At 50.3% G+C, this 14986-nt stretch overlaps 1 protein-coding gene across 8 annotated transcripts in view; it reads left to right on the top strand.

Annotated features, from left to right (window-relative positions):
* MYOCD (myocardin) overlaps positions 1-14986 on the top strand; it is a 231478-nt gene that overhangs the window by 199216 nt on the left and 17276 nt on the right. For 6 of the 8 annotated variants that reach the window (XM_050981312.1, XM_050981314.1, XM_050981313.1 and 3 more), the window contains 3 exons: positions 7086-7151; positions 10616-10671; positions 14804-14879. In XM_050981312.1, the coding sequence (XP_050837269.1) occupies positions 7086-7151; positions 10616-10671; positions 14804-14879 (198 nt within the window). The remainder of the gene's footprint in view (positions 1-7085; positions 7152-10615; positions 10672-14803; positions 14880-14986) is intronic. The other 2 variants (XM_050981317.1, XM_050981319.1) reach the window with 1 other exon arrangement.

The raw sequence follows: 14986 nt of genomic DNA, 5'->3' as shown, positions 1-14986 counted from the left end.
CATTTGACAAGATTTCTCTGCCTGTTGATTTTGTTGGAGCTGGGCTCACCAACATCTCCGATGCTGTCTGCACCTCGCTGTCCCCAAGGCTGTGACCGCTGCTGATGTGGGACATGGCCACAGCACAGCCCTGGTTGTCACAGTGTGATGAGGGAGGAGACCAGGATGCTGAGAAACCCAAATAAGTCAATAAAGCAGCTTTCAGTCTGTGCTGGATTTTTAATAACAAGGGGAACAGAGAAGAAAAAGCTAACATTTAATGAAATATCTTTTCTTTGCAAAGTCTTTGTGGCACAGTTTCCTGTGGTGTCGCTACTCTGTGTGCAGGCTTTGTCAGCTGTAAAGCCCCACAGGGATGGCAGGAGGTGCAGAGCTCTGATTTACCATCCTCCACGTGCTTGGGAGAGGGTTGAAAGCCTCAAACAGCCCATGGCTGTGCTCTACACCATCTTGCATGGCTCAGGGGCTTGTGAGAGGGGACAGCAGCAGTTCCAGAGCTGTGCAGCTTGCACAGAGGCAGGAGGGATCAGCCCCAAAATGCCAAGCCTCAAGGAGCCACGCTGAGCCGTGCTGCATCGCTTTGGGAACACTCCTCAGTCAGCAGGTGTGAGGCTCTGTTTGCTCCCAGGTTTGGGAAGGATTAGCTGTGCTCCATGAGTCATGATGAGCCTGAATCCCTTTTGAAGGATTCCAGGCCAATATTAAAGAGGGCTGAAGTAAATCTTAATATTAAACTTTTGCTGTCTCTCCCTGGCCTGCACAGGCTGGGAGCTGAAGGAGCTATGTGAGTGTGTTTAGGGGAGCTGGAGATACATCACTTGTTGTTTCCTCCTCCCAGAATCCCTTTGATCTCTGTGTTATGCACCAGGCAGAATGTGGAGCAAGGAGGTGGCAGCTAGAAGATGGCAGCACTGGTATGGCTCCAGGGTCAGCTCTCCTGTCCCTCACTTCCATCCAGCAGCATCAGCAGCAAGCAGAAGTGTGTTTGTCAAGAAGAGGCTGCTGTGGTGGTGGCAGTGGCTTTTCTCAGCGTTCCCAGCCGTCATCCCTTGAGTGCCACAGTTGGTTCTGCAGTTCTTGTCTCTCCAGTGGTGCCAGTGAAGGACCAGCACAGCTGTGCCATGAGGAGGGACAGTGGTTATCCCAGGGCCAGGCATTGATGAGAGAGGGAAAATCCCCACCCCACTGCAGTCCTGCAGGGTCCTGCTTCCCTTCCTCAAGGAGCTGTGTGCCTCTTTATTTTGTCTGTTTGGCCAAAGAAAAATATTCTGATCTGAGGTCATCCTGACAAATTTTGCAGGAATGATGATTCTTCGGGTCTGCCATGCTGTCCCATATGATCCAACTATCAATGGGATTGCACTAAATCAACAGGACATGGAAGTGCTGTTCCAGAAACACATTTAACTCTTCCCAGAGATGATCATTTATGTGATCTCTTGCTCTGAGTACAAACCAGTTGTCCTCCAGCAGTGGAGAAGCTTTGGCATCAGACAAAGCAAACAAAGCTGACAAATGCAGATCCAACCTTAGCCCTGACCTTTTTTGTGCAGCTACATGGAAAGCGCTTACAAGGCCAACATCTGCCTAACTTCAGTGGTAATTCAGATAATTGGTGAGAAGTGAAAGTTTTACATTATAAATAAGGCTCTGCATGGCTTGGCAAGGGGTACCAAGACCTAATTGTGGACACATGGGTGTGGGTTTGCAGAGAAGATTTGCCTGGCTCCATAGAGGAAAGAAATCCTGCTTACACATAGGGCTTGAATGAAACTGAGATGGGAGAGGAATTTATTCTGTCTGCCTCCAGTGGCCAGAGCAATTTGGACCAAAATCAGCAGGTCAATAAAGGCAAAGAGAATAGGTCTTGGTAGGGTGTTTGGCCAGGCGTTTTGGCAGAACCTTTATTTTGATTTTCCTGGTGTCCAAAGATAAAGCATGAGCCTGTGTTTCCTCTCAGATCATGAACTCATACAGGTCACAGTCAGTGTGTGTGTGTGTGTTCAAACATGGCCTTGCTGTAGCTGATGAGACTGTTTTGTGAAGTTTTTGTAAAACACTGACTTGATGTAGATCAGTTTGTGCTTGGTTTCATTTTTCTGGCATCTTGTCCCTCGGTGTTTAAATGGGCAGTCAAATGTTTCTTTGTCAGTCAAGCAAGTGTTGCAGCACAGATCAGGCTGGGCTACTCATGGGGGTGCTGAAGGGGTGACTCCAAGGAGAGAGCCTGTTCTCAGGACCATGGTGAGGTTGGGTTGCACATCATGATAGATTCAGAGGGATTTCACAGCTGGTTGTGTCCATTTGGTGGTCTGGGCTCCTTGCTAGCCAGCTGTGCTAGCCCAGGGTCTCTTCTAAGGAACCTGAAGACCTGGATTTGGGGTTAGAAATGTAGTTCTCACCCATGCAGAGATTTTTCAGTGCAGTCTCCCAGCTAACACACACATTTGTAGCACATCCGTCTGCTAGAAATAAAATGCTCCCAGCTCTGAAGTGACATCACAGGCAGAGATAAAGCAGTGCCCCCCTGGGAAAGGACTGACCAGGGCTGTCCTGCTGAGCAGTGCCATTTCCAGCTTCATCTCTGCTCACACAGGTCCCAGAGAGGTCATGTTAAGGATAACACGGACCTGGAGACGATGTTAAAAGAAATCACTTTGTGGCTCGTGGCTCAGATGGGTTGAGATCCATGGAGGGGCTCAAGACAAAGACTGGCCAAGGTGTTTTTGCAAACAGCAGCTCCAGAAAAATCCTATGAGACCCTGCTATGGCAGCACCAAGGAGGCTGGCTGGCTTGTCACCCACTCAGGATCACTCCAGGCTGATGCCAGCTGGGAAGGAGCCCCACAACCCTGCCCACATCTGCTTTGAGAGCTGACTCCTGCTCCTGGTGCAGCTGTGAGGAGCAGACACAGTCCTGAGAGGGCCATGAACAACATGATTGAACCTGCCAGCCCTGATCCTGCCCTGCTGGGACCTTGGGACGCTGAAAGGACCCCACAGGGCAGCTCCTCTTCCCCAGCAGGCTCACACAATAGCTGACAATTTTTAAATGGAAATAGCTGACAATTTTTAAATGGAAAGCCAGTCTCACAGCCAGCAGCAGTCCTGCCTTTCGGAGGGGGCTGGGTCCAAAACAAGGTCAGGAGTTGGATTTGATGATCCCTTCCAGCTCTGGATATTCTCTGATTCCAGGGACACTTTCTGCCAGTGGCAGTCAGTGTGTGAGCAGGGGCAGGTCAGCAGCTTCCTCTGGTCCTCACCACGGCCATGGACAGGCCTGTGTTTCACCTTTGCTCAGATGCTGCTTGGTGGGCAACAGAACTCTGCTGCTGCCAACAGGAGTTCCCCCTTCCCCTCTCCCAAACTGTTGCCACCCCAGCAGAGCTGTCCTCATCCTGTGCCCCACTGAGGTGCTCACACTCCCCAAACCCCAGCTCTGAGGGCAGGATTCCTGCCCCTCACCAGGGCAGGAATGAGCTCCTGGTGGCAGAAGGGACAGGGACTTGCTGCTGCTTTTTCAGTGCTCTCCTCCTTGGAGACAGAGCAGCCCCAACACGAGGTCAGGTCAGCTGTGGCTTTGCCTGCCTGTCCTGGTCCTGAACCCTGTGAGGAGGGCACTTCCCCCACCTCATGGGACACAGCCCTGGGCTGCTCAGCCAATTCCCCAAGGACAGGATGGTGCTGGAGTGCTCTGGCAATGCCCCAGTGCAGGGATGCTCTGATGGAGGTGATAAAATCCCATCCCACCCTGACTGTCTGCTGAGCACCAGACTCAAAGTGTCCTCACAGGCTGAAGGAGATGCCAGATCTGCCTGTTCCTGGGGTGGAGAGAAGATCTGAACATGTCTTTTCTGTGCATCACCAGGCCAGGCAAGGCCCAAGCTGTCCTCTGAGCTTCCTCCAGCTCTGAGCTCAGCTCCTAGAGAGGAGGATGACTCAGGTCACAATGCTCAAAGCTTGGGCCACCAGAGGCAGCTGGGACTGGTGCCAGGAAGTTTTGTTTGCACCACAGCCCAACTGCACAGGACATTTCTGGAAGCCAATATCAGTGAACAGGGGTTGGTGCTAGTATAGAAGTGAGGAGCATTTCTAACAGAAAAAGTTCATGAGCAAATTCACTGGGATAGGTCTGCCCTGTCTCTCATCATCCTCAGGGAGGGTTTCTCATCGTGGGGTACCCCAGGAGGGAGCAGGATGCTGAAAGGAAGGTGTCTCTCAGCTGGTGCTGGCACAGGATGAGCAGTGTGCCTGGCTGCTCCCTGGCTGGCACTTCTCACCATCCCAACTGCTGCAGGCAGGCCACAAGGATGTGGGGTGGGACCAAAATTGTCACTTCAGTGCTCCAGCCACTACTTTTTGTATGATAAATGTTCCTCTGAAGTGTCAGCAGAGCATTTCCTTTGAAAAATAAGAATGTTCATGAAAATTTAATTCCCACACAGCACTCAGGCCTCTAGACATGCAGCAAAGGAAGAGGAAAGGAATGGAGCTGGGGTCAGACACAGCTCCAAGGAAAGAAGCAGTGGTTTGGATGGTGCCAGGGACTCCTCCAGCCCTGGTTTTAAGCACTGTTGATTTTAAGGGAAAGGTGCAATCCCTAAGCTGGCATCTGCCAAGCTGCAGCACTGCCTCAGAGACTGCTTCCTTCTTGTGCAGGAATGTTCAGCATTTTTGTCTGAGACTGTCCACTACATTTCTTCAGATGGTTTGCAACAGAGTTTGGAAGTCCACAGAAATATTTGAGAGTCAAGTCATGCATCCTACTGCATGAGGAGCTCCAGACTGGGATGAATATTTGGTGGCTGAAGTAACTCCTTCAACTGTTGAGTGTGTGCTGCTCCTGGAAGTGGCTGGTACTTGCATTGGCCTGTCCTCACATCATTTGGCAGTATACAATTTTCCTCCTTGCCCTGTAGCTTAGGGATGGGTCAGACTTAGGAGATTTGTAGCCTCAGCATGGCCCATGATGAGCTCCCTGTCTAGGGGAGGTCACCTGCCCATGGAATTGCTCAGCTCTCACCCCAGAGCAGTGGGTGACATTGCTGGCTCACAGCCTTTCTACCCCTCAGCACAAAAACCAAACTGGAGACCTTTCCTCCTCTCACAAAATCATCATTCCATAGCCCCAGACCCCTCTGGGACAGTCTCTCCACAGGGCAGGAGGCAGAGGAGAGGCTGTGAGGTGGAGCATGGACCAGCTGCAGTGGGGGATCCCCCAGCCTGTGCCCTGCTCACTGGCAGGCAGTGGCATCTGGGGGATCTGAAGTGGCATCTGGAGGACCTGGGTGCCCTGCTCACTGGCAGGCAGTGGCATCTGGGGGATCTGCTCCTGCAGTGAGAGAGCTGTGGCAGTGAGACCCCCAGGTTTTCATCACTTCTTGCAGCAGGGCAGATGGTGAATCCTACACCCATCACACAGGAAATCATCACTTTCCCAGCTATGCTCCAGGGGGATTTGTACCCTCTCCTTTTTCTCCTCACCAGCCTGGCTGGCAGCTGGCTGCTCCAGGGGGCTGCTGAATTGTTTGCTTGCTAGGAAGGGCTGTGAAATAAGCAGGGGCAGAAGGGAATGTGGGCACAGACTGATGGAATCCTCTTGCCTGTGTGGATGTGGTACAGCACTTGGTCTGGCTGTGTGGGAAGTTGGAGTGAAATGGTGCAAATAATTTGGCACCCGTGGGAGCTGTGAAGGGAAGTGATGGAGGATCCTCACTCAGATATTTTACAGCCTGCTGAGGCACTGCTGTGGCCTTGGCAGGGTGGTGTGTGTGACTGGAGAAGGCTTTGCTGTCTCTGGTTCCTGTTCATCATGTGGTGAGGTGTGTAAATTACCTCACTTGAAGGCAGGTTGCTCTAATGCCTGGGACACTGGACCAGAACTAGGGGAGTAGACAACCATTCTTGGGTGAGCAGCAGATTGGTTTTGTTCTTGGACAGTTTCTGACATCCCTTAACTCATCTATTCCATAAAGATCCATCTCTTCCTCAGGGAAGGTGCCAAGCTCTGCACAGTATTGTGAGCAGTCACAGAGAAGGTTCTGTGCAGAGAAACTGGGGTACAGCTCACCCTGTGTGAGAGCCCAGCCAGGAGCTGGTCACCTTTAACCTGCCTGCACAGCCCAGGAGGAAACCCAGGCATTCCCAGAGCAGGGACAGCCCCATTTGGTGTTGAGGGTCCCTCAGGGGGGTGACTTCTGCAGATAACTGGGTGCACTGTAGGCTCCCAGAGACTGAAGGACATGTCCACAGGCAGAACCAGCACTCACTGAGGGGCAGAGGAAGGTTACAAACCCCCCTGGCAGTAAGGCTTGCCAGTGATTTCAGCCACTAGCTTCCCCCTGGATTCAGAGGAGCAGCACACACACAGACTTTACCACATACTGAAGGCTACATTTTTCCCTCACAGCAAGAATCTATCTTTGGTGTCCAAAGAAGTGCTGGAATTTGGCAGGAGATCATTGTCCCATAGGAAGCCTTCACTAAACATTTGCTCTGAATGTGAAACATGGTTTGTACAGAGGACATGGAAAAGTCACAAGCAATGGCATCTCAGGGAGCCCCATGCTTTGGGGACTGCTCTGGGAGGGATTATTTTTCAGCTCCATCCCACATCCCAGGAAAGCTCTGTTGTAGATACAAGCTGTTGGCAGAGCAGGTTGCTCCCAAGGACAAAAATGCTGTTCTTGCCTTTCTTTTCCTTCCAACCCCAGCTCAGTCCAGGCAGCTGAGGAGAAGCAGCCTGGGGCTGTGCTGGTGGGCAGGGAAGTGTGTGTATGTTGTGACTGAAGTGTCTGTAGTCGTGGCAGGCTGTACTGAGCTTCCAGCAGGAAAGCAGGGAACTGAGCTTTGTGTTTTACTTGGTGTCCTCTCCAAGACAAATTTGCAAAAGCAAAGGTGTAGAATATGACTAACTCAGAGTACAGGCGTGGTTCCCAGGGTGATGGCATGAGCTGAATTGTTCACAAGACTGGTCCAGCCGCAGCAGGGATCAGTGCCAGACCTGTGTGCCACACACAAACCCTGCACACTTTGTCCCTGTGCAATCCTGCCCCTGTCCCTGACTCTCTCTCTCTCTCTCTCAGTTTTACAGCTCCGGCTCCAGCAGAGAAGGACCCGTGAGCAGCTGGCAGACCAAGGCATCATGCCACGTGAGTACCTTCTCTGCCTTCTTCATCCTGGCTCACAGGGCTGTGTTCATCCTGGGCACTGCTGGGGCACTGTGTGGCACCAGCTGCCTGCTCAGAGCCCACAGCTCAGAGCTTCCAGGGGGCTGCAGAAATGTGCTGATCCCTGGTGCTGTGCATTTATCACACAGACTGTAATGGCCCTGCTCAAGCTGAAGTCAGGAGAGATGCTTGCCTTACACCACCCAAAATTTCAGCTGCAGAGCTCCCTATCCCAGAGATCAGTGTAGCAGGACAAGCAAATCCAGCTCCAGCAGAGGACTCACAAAGCTGTTCACAAGGCAAGGACAGAGAATCTCCTGTCCTCCTGTAAAGGCCAGGAACCTCTGTGACAGGACAAGGGAGAGGATGAGGGGGCTCATTCCTGGCAGCTCTGGGAACTGCCTTGGCCCCAGTGCACACATCAACCCCTGGAGGACTGGGACATCCCCAGATGTGTGCCCAGGCAGGACCCCACAGGGCAGAGCTGTCAGGGCACACCTGAGGCCATGGGGGCTGGCTGCTGCAGAGTGACAGATGTGCTCCCCCTCTGACCCCACCCAGCCCTGCTCACCTGGCATTCCTGCTGAAGGACAAACTCCAGGACAGAGATATCATGAAATCATTCTACACCAGAAAAACAGAGCCCAAAAAGTCAATGAATGAAAACCATCCCCTTCTGCACCTGCAGGTGCATCATGAAAGCTGTAGCACCACTGGAGAAAGGATGTTGGGAGCTCAGCCCTGCTCAGTGGAATACTCCATCCTGACCTAGCTCAGGCTCCATGTGCAAATCTGTGCTTACCTGGGACCCAGGTAGAGGATTATCCTTTCTGTCTCATCAAGGACCCCTTGGGTTCACTGCTGAGATCACAATTTTCCAGAGGCTGTGTCACTTCTGTCTCTTCTGGTTGCCCTTGCAGACTGTGATGGAGCTCCTGCCTCAGCAGCAGAACATCACCTCTCTAAGAGCATGGCTCTGGCACTGCTTGCTGCACCCTGTCCCTCCCCTGTCCCTCCTGGAGGATTGTGCTGAACAACAGATGCCTTCTCAGGACATTCTTGTCAGCACCAAGCATCAGGAAAACTTGAGCAGGATGACAAAAATCATGTCACTGATTTTAAAACTGATAAATGCATAGTCTCCATTTTTAACCTGCTTATTTCTTTAAGCATTCAGATTTTATGCTGCCTGCCATGAAAGGGCAGGCACTTTGATCACAAGACTCCAGGAGCTGAAGCTTTAGACAAAATGCTGTGATATTTGTTAGAGCAATGCAAGAACATGGGGCAGCAGTGCCCCCTGAGAGGTTTGTACACCTGGGGCTGCTCTGCAAGGCTGTGCTGTCACACGTGGCACCCCACACCTCCAACCTTACACATTGCAAAGTGTTCAGCCAAATCTATTTGAAGGCAACTGAAGGGTATTTTCCTCTTACTTACAGCTTCTTTGCACTCCCAACTTCTAGGCTGACATTTTGCAGTCTGGTTTCTGTCCAAGAAGACCATTTTGGGAAACTTGAGCACGGTTCACTCACTGAAAGTAATAGAAGAAAAGGCACTTATGCCATTATAAAAACAAACACGCAGAATTTAACTGCTGAATTTGACATCAAGAGGAAGTGTCAGATGTTAGCATTTCATACATGGGAGCCCCAGCCAGTTTCCCCACGCCTTGGGCATGTGCAGACATTCCTTAGGAAAAACAAGTCTTTGTTAACTGTATTTCCCCATGCCATGTTGGTTCTGAGGACCAGCAGGTGAGTCCCCCTGGACTGCAAAAATACCTGTGCTTGAAGGCCCTGCTGCTGGACAGAGCCACCACCTCACCCTCACTGAAGCCTTGAAACAGCTGTCCCCAGGTGATCAACACCACACACAGCACCTCTGCCCTGGTGCCCCCAGCCCCTCACCCATTTAATGCTAAAATGTCATCCCCTGACAAGTTCTCTGAACTGGTATTGCTAGCAATGTCTTTATTTGTCCTGCAGACTGATAAAAGCTGCAGCACCCCCATAATTCCTCCAAAAACCTTGGTAGATTACTAAACTGTGCAGCACTTTGCTCTGGAATAGCCCAGCACTTGGGCAGTGCCTGTAGCACGCTGCCAACATCAGTACCTCACATCAGCAGGGCTGGGGAACTCATCTCTCTTCCTAACTCCATTTTCTCATGTGCACTGTTTAATTTTGCTTCTGATTAAACCAGCTGTCACCAGTGCTGGTGGCTGCTCACTGGAGCACAGCAACACCAGCTTGTCAGTCTGTCTGTCTGCTTTCCAAATGGCAGGAGCAGGAATGTGCCTTCTGTGATTTTCTGCCACTCACTGGATGTTCCAGGGGTTGCCTAGGTGTTGACGACCAAAAGTCAATTCAGAGGGCCCCCAAAGCTTTCCTGTTTCTCCCCAGTCTTCTTTTCATCCTCCCCTAGACTGATGGAGGATAACAAAGCCTGCATGAAAATAATTTCTGTCTTTATTGGATCCCATTCAGAAGATGGAAAGAGAATTTCTGTTGCCAGACAGAGTTGCAGCAGACTGTTTCTGTGGGTCAGGACACCTTCCCCTGCCTTGTCCCAAAGGGAACAGTTAGTTTTGTCTGCTTACACAGACAGAAAAGAATTTTTGTAGGATGTGAGAAGTATTAACCCCTTCACCATGCAAATTCTGCCTCAGTTTCCACTTCTCCACAGTAAAAAGGGAAATGTACAAGATTCTCCTTGACTGCAGTACAGGCTGCTCCATGGGACTGGTGTTCACTGGTCCCAGAGCCACCAAGGATTATTTGCCTGGTTTTGGGAGCACCACCGGGTTAATCCTCCTTGAAATCAGGAGATGCTGAGGACATGGTCTGCTGCTTGCCATGGGAGGTCCCAGGTGACACAGCTGCTTCTGAGCAGGGGACAGGATGAATGTCCACTCATGGTCAGTGACAGAAGATGGCTAAAGGAGCACCTGGCAGTGCCTCACTGGAGGCTGCACCACAGGCCCCAGGAGCTGAGGCAGGAATTAATCCTCCTGCTGACCTCAAGCCTCAGTCACCTGCAGGTTTTACTTTCAGCTGAGATCCCTCACAGGTGTTTGCTCTTCCCAGATCTGTCTTCTGGAGCTGTGGTGCCTTCCACCACCTGCAGGGAACATGATAGGGAAAATATTTCTCTGCTCTCTGACGTGTCCCACGGAGCACTGTTTCAAAGCCTGCACCCCTCCCTGCCCACGTGCCTCCTGCTCTCCCCATGCTCTCCATCCCCCCTGCTCTCTTGCCACGGACTGGCTGGGAGCATGGGATTTCCCAGAGCTTTCCTGAGTTATTTTTAGTCAGCATAATAAAGAGAACAGCTAGTTTGTGTTGCTATTTTTATGGCACTCATTAAAATGCTGTTGCTGAATATCCTGGTAGCTGCTTGCTTCCACTCCTGTGCTGACTGCTCCTCTCTCTTTCCTGTTGCAGCACTGAAAAGCCCATCTGCATTCCATGAACAGCGAAAAAGTCTGGAGAGAGCCAAGGTAACTCCTGCAGAGGGAAGTTCCCAAAGAGGGAACACACACAGGGGCTTGCTTTGCATGAGTCACGGGGTTTGAAAGCCCCTTCCACCACTGTCCCCTCCTCTGGCACCCTCCACGCTGGCCCAGTAGCCAAGGAAGAGGGCAGGGCACCTGCTCTGCTTCCAGAAATGCTGCCAGGCTCACAAATGCTCTGGAGCACCCTTCTCTGAGCAGGGATGGTTTAGAAAAAGGGCAAAAGGGGAATCTGTGTGCTGAACTGTGGGGTTTTACAAGAGGCTGTGGGCAGGGCAGGGTTCAGCATGGCTTTGTCAGTCCTGCCAGTAAATGTCCAACCAGTGGAGCTGCTGCTTCCCCCCAGTCACATTCACAGCTTGCTCCTCCTGTGCTGGCTGCTCTGCCCCCCTGGCAGCCAGCTCAGAGCAGGGGACACAGTCAGACAGTGTGCAGGGGGAATGCAGGGGCCACCTCAGCCAGTCCCCAGGGAACTCACACTTGTCACCAGGCAGGAGCTCTGGCTTTCAGCTCTGCAATGCAGCTTGGCCATTAGGACACAACATCCAAGGGGGAAATGGGCCAGGCTCCCACCCAGCCTATTACCAGGCTTCCCTAAACACTGCCAAAGGCAGTAGCCATTTCCAGAACACTTTGAAACTCTGTGATCTGATCACTTTTTGGGAAATCACATTGGTTTTCCAGTCACCAACAATGCAGCCTTGCTCAAGCTGGAGGGATGATCCCAGAAAGGGAAGCAATTCGTCATGCAGGTTTTGCTTGAACACAGGAATTTGTTCCATTAATCTGCAAAATGTGCTTGCAGTCACATAGGAAAGGACCTTTGCAAGGAAGAATGATTGTGAAACACAGGGAAGTGCTCTTCTGAACTTAAACGCACTCCAAATCACTTGCCCCAAGTCTCCCGTGGTAATAAATGGCGAGCACAAGAAATACAGCATGACTCTGAAAGATTAGTATGCTTAAAAAATTTCAAGCAATCCAAAGTATCCTTGAAGTGTCATATATTCTACAGCTAAAGTATACATTTGTGTCTCCTTGTCTTTCTCTTCAAAAGCTTTCACTGGCTAGTTGCCTGGGGAAAGGGGAAGGATGGTCTAGTCTATCCCAAACCACGGGCATGTTTAGAAAGTGCTAATGAAGACACTGAGCACAGCCCATAATAAACATTATTCCCTTGCAAAGCTGCCCTGCTTAGACCTGGGAAAGGGAAGATCAGCAGCTGTTTCCAGACAGTTGCTCCAAGACATTTGTTGTTTAGCTGATATTCTCCCAAGCTGATGCTGTGCAAGCAGAAAGCAGAAAACTGGTTATGTGTTGTGAAAGCTCCTCTGCTTCAGCTGATGTTTAAAAAAGCTCACATCTGAAGGGTTCATCATTTGCACCCCAGAGACACAAATGCAGCTCATTAACAGCCAGGGTCCAAAGGAACTGAAGTCACAGCAAGAACACAGCTGTGGGACAGCAGCTGGAGCTGAGCCCAAGTCAGGACCTGATCTAAGGATTAGTTGGAAATGCATGATGTGAGTTTAAATGCACTCAGGTGCAGACACCAGCTTGCTCTGACCTGGCACAGGAACCAGGCAAACCTACATGGTCCAAACACGGGATTGTGTTGGTGGAAATAAGCTGTGAAAAATATGGGGGAAGGGTAAGGCTCTGTGAAGACTTTAGTAAATAAAATGTCTATTATTTGTTTAAACATGTCACTGGCTATGTTAGAGGCTGGCAGCAGGCCAGCACAGCAGACTTTGATGTCCTGTAATAGATTCCTGGGGTGGAGGACAGAGAGCAGGCTGGCTTTCCTGGGGCTGTCTGGCTCAGCACACAGAGGCTGCAGAGTGGCTGTCATGGCTCTGCCCCAGAGCAGAACAGCCCCACTGGGCAGGTCACAGAATCACAGAATCACCGGGTTAGGAGAGACCTTCAAGATCATGGAGTCCAACCCAGCCCCAGCACCTCAGCTAAACCTCTCACCTCTGGGCTGACCCACCTCCCCTCCCCTCAGCCCCCTCACTGATCTCATCTCTGACTCAGGGGTGATATCTGCAGCTGCTCCCAGACCCTTCCATGGGCCCTTTCAGCTGCAGGGCACAGAGCAGGGCTGAGCTGGCACCTGTGCTGTCTCCCCTGCTGGTTTGGAGGTGTGGGTCAGCTGCTGACCACTGGATTCTCCAGAGCCTTTTATACTTTTCCAATGCATGGAGTAACTGATTTCTGCCCAAGGCCCTGTCCAGTGACCACTGCAGGAGCATCTCTGGTACATTAAATCTTCATCCACTGCAGTGCCAAATCTGCTGGTTTAGCTGTGGCTAACTGTGACCTGACCACAGCCCTTCCCAAATATCCTCCTTGGATCTGTAGCACATGTATTTCAGATCATCAGTTGTGCCAAACCATGGTGTACTGTAATCAGTTAGCCTTGAATGATTCAGAATGAGGGAGAATGTGTTCTATCATTCAAGGCATTGACTAATATATTGACTAGCAGGAAAAATTGCTTTGTAACAGGATTTGATTTATTCTTCTGTTTAGACTCTGAGCCATTTCCAATTCCTCTAGTGATCCAAAGCTATGCTCCTTTTTAATATTAGTCTTTCCAGACCAAATTTCTCTGGCTTGCATGTGAGAAAGCCATGGGAGATAATGTCAAAACATGCTTTGAGTCAAGCTGCATGATATTCATTGTTTATTCCTGTACCAGAAAACTGTCATTTCTCCATAGAAGGAATTTTGGTTGGTGTGATGTGATTTGTTCTTGATAAATCCATCCTGGCTGTTGCTCACCTCCATGCTATCTTCAAAATTCATTTATATGGATTGTCTGATTACTTAGCCCAATATCTTGCTGTCTGCTTTACAATTTCCTGGTTTCTTCTTCCCATCTCTTTTAAAGCTAGCAATTTCTGTCCTTTGCCCAGTTTCCTGGAGAACCATAGATAGCTGCTATTACTCCAGCCTTGTGTGTCTCCAAATTGTTTGGGAACATTTAACTCCTCGGAGTACCCTCTAACCTGTTCTCCAACCTGACAACTGGGGTTTCTTCTCTTTTCTTGCTGAAGGTTCTTGGCTGAGCCACCTGCTTGATAAAGAGCCATTTGTCTTCTTAGTGAGCATGGTTTTTAAAAGGCATTAAATCCTGTAGCCATCTCAGCAGTTTGCTGAGAATTATTTCTCCTGTTTATGGAACACAGACAGCAGTTTCCATTGCCTGATCCTGGCTGCAGAATCCTTATGAGATCTTTTTCTTATGATCCTGTACATTTTGTACTGAGGATTTCCAATTTTGCTCCAGCTGCTTGTATTATTCTTTTATATTTATCCTTAGGATTTTAGTCTCTTTGAACTATGTACAATTTCTGTGCTATTTCTTCTTGCAGCTCAACTTAGCTAAGAGCTTGTCTAAGTTGAGCTCTAGCTTTTCTTCACTAGGAGATAAGCTTATATTTGTATTCTTGAGGCCATCTGCCCTCAAGGCTGACTTTCTTGGCCATTATGGACGGTGTTTCTGTACCTCTGTGTGCCTCTCTGTTCCCAAATCCATGAGGGAGTTGGCACAAGGCTCCAGAGCCCTGTCCATCACAAACCCAGCTGCAAATGAGATTTTCCCAACCCCATATCATAGCTTGGGTGGGGAACCAGAGAGCACAGAGGCTGCAGGAAGGTTAAGCCTCGTGGCTGACCTGGGTTCAGAGTCTGAGTGGATTCATGACTTGTTCTGCCTGATGTGTCACCCAGAGTGCTGGGCCTCCCACAGAAGCCACTGCTGCCAGGGCATTCTGGAGCATCTCAGAGGTGACATGGTGGGCAGGCCCACCACTCCCAGGTGTCACCCTTCCTATGAGCTCTCATAACACTTCAGGCATCAGAAGATCAGTAGTGATGGCACAGGGCACAGAGTGGGTGCAGGGAACACTCAGTACCTACATGCACATTGTTCCCTCTCTGAAGACCTTCTGCCCAAGAACAAGCCAGTGTTTCAGGGATGAGAAATGTCATTTAGGAGTTCACTCAACCCAGCTTGTAATAAATCCAAAAGGATGTGGGATGGCACGGGGGCAGGTGCTCTCAGTACCTTAGTGCTGCTCTAGGCAGGTAACTTTGTGTTTGTGTTCTGCAGACTGAAGATTATCTCAAGCACAAGATCAGAAGCAGGCCTGAGCGCTCAGACCTGGTCAATATGCACATTCTGCAAGGTAAGAGCTCCTCCCATGCACTCCTTGTGTCTCCTGCTCTGGGACTTGTGTTCCTCCTGCCCTTCCTGTGTTCCTTCAGGAATCTCATTGCCATTACTTTGTTCCAG

This window comes from Serinus canaria, chromosome 18 (assembly GCF_022539315.1).
Source record: "Serinus canaria isolate serCan28SL12 chromosome 18, serCan2020, whole genome shotgun sequence".
In the NCBI taxonomy this organism is placed as follows: domain Eukaryota; kingdom Metazoa; phylum Chordata; class Aves; order Passeriformes; family Fringillidae; genus Serinus; species Serinus canaria.
Note: the sequence above shows the minus strand (reverse complement) of the source record. Positions and strands in the feature narration are given on the sequence as shown.